This window comes from Drosophila innubila (assembly GCF_004354385.1).
Source record: "Drosophila innubila isolate TH190305 chromosome 3R unlocalized genomic scaffold, UK_Dinn_1.0 2_E_3R, whole genome shotgun sequence".
NCBI classification, from domain to species: domain Eukaryota; kingdom Metazoa; phylum Arthropoda; class Insecta; order Diptera; family Drosophilidae; genus Drosophila; species Drosophila innubila.
In genome coordinates, this window is record NW_022995380.1 from 31,496,820 (window position 1) to 31,503,001 (window position 6,182).

At 36.0% G+C, this 6,182-nt stretch overlaps 2 protein-coding genes across 2 annotated transcripts; one reads left to right on the forward strand and one right to left on the reverse strand.

Moving 5' to 3' along the window:
- Positions 1-8: 8 nt before the first annotated feature.
- Positions 9-1,593, forward strand: LOC117792143 (SUMO-activating enzyme subunit 1). The gene is made up of 3 exons (XM_034632152.1): positions 9-193; positions 270-698; positions 1,057-1,593. Exons 1-3 carry the CDS (start codon positions 81-83, stop codon positions 1,532-1,534), a joined length of 1,020 nt encoding a protein of 339 aa, XP_034488043.1. The 5' UTR covers positions 9-80; the 3' UTR covers positions 1,535-1,593.
- Positions 1,594-2,378: 785 nt separating this feature from the next.
- LOC117791252 (26S proteasome non-ATPase regulatory subunit 13) lies at positions 2,379-5,792 on the reverse strand. Its single transcript, XM_034630957.1, has 4 exons — positions 5,567-5,792; positions 5,388-5,501; positions 4,207-4,737; positions 2,379-2,845 (listed from the first exon to the last, which is right to left on the reverse strand). The coding sequence occupies exons 1-4, from the start codon at positions 5,674-5,676 to the stop codon at positions 2,452-2,454; spliced, it is 1,149 nt and encodes a 382-aa protein (XP_034486848.1). The 5' UTR covers positions 5,677-5,792; the 3' UTR covers positions 2,379-2,451.
- Between the last annotated feature and the right edge of the window lie 390 nt (positions 5,793-6,182).

Consider the following 6,182-nt stretch of genomic DNA (forward strand, 5'->3'; position numbering starts at 1 on the left):
TCGACGCTCATCTCTAGCGTTTTTAGCGTTCCTCTATTTTTTGCAAATTGCAACAAATTGTTAAAATTTTCTGCTGAAATATGAAAATGGATGTGGATAAAAATGCCAGCGATGCTGTTGTTGAGCTAACCGAAGCTGAAAATGAGCTATACGACAGACAGATTCGATTGTGGGGACTGGAATCACAGAAGCGGTGAGTTTACCGGTTTACCGGTGCTATATTCAAGAGGGAAGAAGAAGCACGACTGAAATAAATCAAACTTTTTTAGATTGCGCACAGCCAATATATTAATTTCTGGACTAAATGGTCTGGGTGCGGAAATAACCAAGAATATCATTTTATCTGGCGTGAATCTGGTAAAACTGCACGATGATAAATTGGTCAGTGAACAGGATTTCTGTTCACAATTTTTAGCGGCACGCGAATCGTTGGGCATTAATCGGGCAGAGGCATCGTTATCGCGTGCTCGTGCTTTGAATCCCATGGTGAATATATCCGCCGACACTCAACCACTGAAGGAGAAAAGCGCCGACTTCTTTGGCCAATTCGATGTGGTCGTCATCAATGGCGAAAGCAATGAGGAATTACTGAGAATTGATAATATTTGTCGAGAACTCGGCGTTCGATTCTTTGCAGCCGATGTGTGGGGAATGTTTGGTTTCCACTTTGCCAGTCTACAGAAGCATTCGTTTGTGGAGTAAGTAATCATTTATATATATAACACACTAACTTATCATTGCACAGCTCAAACCATCAGACCTAGGGAACTGAAATTTTCACACAACATATTTGGCACAGTTTTATTGTGCAATAAGATGGCGATTTGCGCCATTTTAATTAAAAGGGGGTCAAATTCACACATTGAGAAAATAGCCTATAGAGAATTCCCATTAAACTAAAAGTTTTTTCCTGAACATTTATTGTTTTAATTTTTGTCATCCATATTTTCAAAACTTTAAACTTGAGTTACATAACATTCGAAATCCGCAGACTAAGTATCGTCTCCGTATTAAAAGTTTTAATTTAAAACGTATCTCTTATCAAATTGTTTTTAGGAACGTCATTAAGTACAAGGTGGTTTCCAAGCCAAATGAGAAGGTGAAATGTGAGACTGTCTCCACGCCAGTACAACGTGAAGTCGACTATCCGGCGTACTCCACTTGGCTGGACTTTGACATCAATGCATCCGATTATCAGCGCAAATTGAAGCGTGACGGACCCGGAATTATTCTGCTGCGTGTTCTTCAAAACTTTCGCAGCACATATAAACGTGATCCCAGCTACAAGACCAGAGAATCGGATATTGCACTGCTGGAGAAGATTCGTGATGAGCTGGTGCCGAATTCCACTTTGCACAGTGATGCACTTGGTCTACTCTTTGCTCAGATTTCGCCAGCTGTTGCTGTCGTTGGTGGCGTTGTGGCACAGGAGATCATCAAGGTGGTGACCAAAATGGAGGCTCCTCATCGAAATTTGTTCATATTTAATCCCGAAACCTGCATGGGTTATGTGGAGTCCATTGGTGTCAACTGAAAACTCGAATTAAATACATATAAATACAGTAATATTCCATGAATCAAATGCAAAAAAAATGTAAAAATACAATTTATAAAATGTTAAAGTGCTGTTTTATACTTATTACGATATAGGGTTGCAACTTGCATTCAAATCGAAAGTAAGATTCATGGGGGGAAATTTTTTTTGAAAAGTTTTATTAAATTTAAATGCAGAATGAATGAAGAGGCCAAGCCATTAACAAAATTGAATTCCGCTTGAAAATCGGTTGAGTTTTGATAAAGTTATGAAAGTTTGAAGTTGGTCAGACTTTGATCAAGCAACTTTACAAGTCAAAATTTTTGTCGGATTTTACATGATTTTTTACAGAAATATGAAACTTCTCAGAATCAAATTTAAAGTGTTGTTTTTTACTAATTACTATAAGGGGAGTTGATTAAAAGTGAAAACTTGAGAATTAAAATTTTCAATTTTCGAAAATCCAAAGGGGGGAAACATTGAAATCAAACCGAGTTTCAGAATAAATATGTATGCCAAACCATGATAATAATGACATTTCGCTCTAAAATCAGTTGAGTTTTCTCGAAGCTATGACAGTTTGAAGTTGGTCAGTCTCTTAATCTAGTAACTTTACGATTCAAAATTGGTGTACGGTTTAACAATTTAAAATTTACAATTAGCATTGAAATGGAAAACTACTTTCAGAGCGAAATATTTTTTTTATCGAATTCAAATAAATTTAGAGGTCGAGTCATAATCCAAATGACTTTTCGCTTTCTATTTTTAACAAAGGTATGACAGTTTGAATTTTCGGTAGTTTAGTTTAGGCTCCGGTATTATTCCCTGTTAAAAACACAATGGATGTTGTTGTTGTTGGTTTAATTCAAAAGCAATAAACGCAAATGGGAAATGGGGAAATTAATCATAACTTATAATCAATTTGTGAGAATTTCAGCTGCACGATTCTCCATGAGCTTCTCCATGCTGGTGATCGCTCCCATCCAAGTGTCCAATGTGCTTGCCATGCCCGCGATTTGGCTGCGATTTAAAACGCGCGGTTGCACCCACGACATGTTGACAACTCCCGCCACCTGATCGATCTCCCCACGCACCAGATCGAGTGCCAGTGCCTTCATGATCAGGAACTCGACCTCCTTGGCTGGCAGCTTTGTCTCGTTGGCAATATCCACAAAGGAAATGGCTCTCTCGATGGCCGAGCGCTTGAATGTCATCTCCATGAGGCAGAGCAGCGAAATCTTCTGGCGCAGCTTGACCTCTTGGGCGGCGAGATCGGGGATCTTTGACCAAATCTTTTTCATGTCATTAAATCTGAAATAGAACAGAAACATTTCATTATAAATACTATGAGAAATTAAAAAAAAAAAAATAAGAAATTACATATAACTCAGGGAGTAGTACCGACACCTTGGTAACACTAACCTTAATTCCTGTCTACTTTATATTAAATAATAACTAACTTCAAGCTTTCATAACTTTGTTAAAATTTGATCGATTTTTAAACAGAATGCTATTATAATCATGATATAAATTACAATAATTTCGTTAAAAAAAAATTTTGGCCTCTGTCTCTTGATTTCAATTTCAATGCCAAGGGTCCCCCCTTTGAATTTTCGAAAATTCAAAATTTTAAATCTCAAGTTTTCACTTTTAATAAACTCCCTATATAGTAATTAGTATAAAACACTTTAAATTTGATTCTGAGACATTTTATATTTCTGTAAAAAATCATGTCAAATCTGAGAGAAATTTTGACTTGTAAAGTTGCTTGATTCAAAGTCTGACCAACTTTAAACTTTCATAACATTATCAAACTGAATCGATTTTCAAACGGAATGTCATTTTAATCATGGTTTGGTCTGTAAATTCATTCTGCATTCAAATTTGATGTATTTCGTAAAAAAAAATTATTGCCCTCTGGATCTCGATTTCAATGCTAAGGGTCCCCCCTTTGAATTTTCGAAAATTCAAAATTTTAAATCTCAAGTTTTCACTTTTAATCAATTCCTTATATCGTAATTAGTATAAAACAACACTTTAAATTTGATTCTGAGACATTTTATATTTCTGTAAAAAATCATGTCAAATCTGAGAGAAATTTTGACTTGTAAAGTTGCTTGATTCAAAGTCTGACCAGCTTCAAACTGTCATAACTTTATCAAAACTGAACCGATTTTCAAACGGAATGTCATTTTGATCATGGTTTGGTCTGTAAATTCATTCTGCATTCAAATTTGATGTATTTCGTAAAAAAAATTATTGCCCTCTGGATCTCGATTTCAATGCTAAGGGTCCCCCCTTTGAATTTTCGAAAATTCAAAATTTTAAATCGCAAGTTTTCACTTTTAATCAACTCCCTATATAGTAATTAGTATAAAACAACACTTTAAATTTGATTCTCAGACATTTCACATTTCTGTAAAAAATCATGTCAAATCTGACAAAAATTTTGACTTGTAAAGTTGCTTGATTCAAAGTCTGACCAACTTCAAACTTTCATAACATTATTAAAACTGAAGCGATTTTCAAACGGAATGTCATTTTGTTCATGGTTTGGTCTCTAAATTCATGCTGCATACAAATTAAACTTATTTTGTAATAAGACAATTTTTCCCAATTTGATATTGGAATTTTAAAAAATTATGAATCTTTTGGAGTAAAAGAGAACTCACTTGTTAATGTCGCCCGTGTTGAATGCCTTCAAAAGCTCCACAAGCCATTCATTTTCTGTATTTTGTAGCGATTCCAGAATGGGATGAGCCAAGAGTTCGCCAATGTTGTAGACACCATCACCCAGGAGAGCAGCGAGTCCCAAGAAGAACGCCTGCTGTGCCCACTGATCCCGGGGATAACCATCAAGGGAGCAGCCCAGGAACTGCAGACCACAGCGATAGTATTCACTGTGTTTGCCCACACGGCGATAATATTGAGATGCCAGCATATAGTATTTGCCGTGCACAGGCGTCACATTTCCGGCTTCCTCGAGGACATCGCGCAGCTCCTCGATGATCTTCTTGGTGGCATTCAGATCGTTCAGATTGCTGAGGTAGAGGTTACCCTGCATTACCTGCAGATACCAGACAGCTTCATCGCAGATTTTCACCTTATCCTTCATCTTTTCCAGAAAATCAATCGCTTCCTTTTTATCGCTGATGTTGTCCACAACAACCTCGAGTATTTGGATCAGCCCATAGGGATTTATTCTGTAAATTTTAATTTTGTATTAATTTTAGTTTTAATACCCTTTCTATGGCAGCTATATGATTTAGTGATCCGATTTGAACCAAAAAAGTTAAAAAAAAAACCACCTTAAGTTTACATTCTTAATTCTGTTAGTTTAATTGAGAAATCTGAGGAAATAAAAATGAGTCTTATACTAAAGGTTGATTATTGACCGAATGTTCCTATGGCAGCTATAAGATATAGTGATCCGATTTTAACCAAATTTGTTTGGGATGTATAAGACAACCTTAAATACGTATGCTGATAGTTTAATTGAGATATCTCAAAAAACCAAAGAGTTTTTTCATACTAACTGTTGAATTTTAAACGAATGTTCCTATGACAACTAAATGATATAATGATACGATCCGGCCGTTATCGACGTAAGTACTACCTGTAGCGAAAAGATAGACCTGTATCAAGTATCTGTATCTTTCTTCATAGAAACAAACTGATAGACTTGACTATATCCACAGACTTATCGTCCTGATCAAGAATATATATATATATATATATATATATACTCATGTGTGCCTCTCACTCCTTCAGCTTCTCACTCACATTATATGGTTGACAAGCTTAACATACCCTGTGTACTCTCTTAATTACAGGGTATACAAATGCAACTCACTTTGTTTCGAATGTGGAAATGAAATTCTGGTACAGCTGCAACAGAGCGCTCTCATCCTGCAGCGACTCGTGACGCACAAAGGTCACCAGCTTAATGGTCAACTCGTTCCACAGCCTGTAGGAAAAACACCGCATAAATAAATTCATATAAATTACACGTAAAATACACAAAATTCATACTTTTCGTTGTACAACTCTTCGATGAGTGTCCATTCGGCAGCGAGTTCTTTGTTTGTCGTCTTCTTTTGTGCTGCCAGGTAAGCAGTAACTGTCGCTTGCGTGCTTGACATTGTTGTTATATTTTCCTAGCTGTGCTATTTACTGAATATTTTCAATCAAATTTTGTATATAAAATAAACATTCACGTTTGAAGCAGGCACAGTGAAAATTGCAAATCACAATTGGGCGTTGCCACCTCGGTTCACAGAAAACGAGTGGCAGCCTTGAACGCAAAGCATGTGGCAGCCTTGGTTCGAAATTGGACAAAATAAAGGTGGATTTTTTAATAAAAGTTTGAAGTCGGTAACGCCAAATTTAAAAAATAAATACCTTCAAATTAAGAAAAATTAATAAAAGGTATTTATTTTTCAAGTTACCATTTTTGGCATTGTACCCAAAATAGTATATGCTGCCAGATTGGAAAATTTGACTGGGTGGCAGCCTTTTGTATTTTTACACCATTGCTGCCAACATTTAGCAGAAAAATAGCTATTTCTGACCTGAAAGCATATAATTTTAATTTAACGTGCACTTTCACATAGTTTTAGACAAAATATAAGCAGCAAAGTAAAGTATC

Coding starts and splice junctions, on each gene's coding strand:
- LOC117792143 (XM_034632152.1), top strand. CDS start 81: ATGAAAATGGATGTGGATAAAAATGCCAGCGATGCTGTTGTTGAGCTA. Junction 194..269: donor GGACTGGAATCACAGAAGCG/GTGAGTTTACCG, acceptor AAACTTTTTTAG/ATTGCGCACAGCCAATATAT. Junction 699..1,056: donor CAGAAGCATTCGTTTGTGGA/GTAAGTAATCAT, acceptor AATTGTTTTTAG/GAACGTCATTAAGTACAAGG.
- LOC117791252 (XM_034630957.1), bottom strand. CDS start 5,676: ATGTCAAGCACGCAAGCGACAGTTACTGCTTACCTGGCAGCACAAAAG. Junction 4,738..5,387: donor ATTTCCACATTCGAAACAAA/GTGAGTTGCATT, acceptor TAAAATTTACAG/AATAAATCCCTATGGGCTGA. Junction 2,846..4,206: donor AACACGGGCGACATTAACAA/GTGAGTTCTCTT, acceptor GTTCTATTTCAG/ATTTAATGACATGAAAAAGA.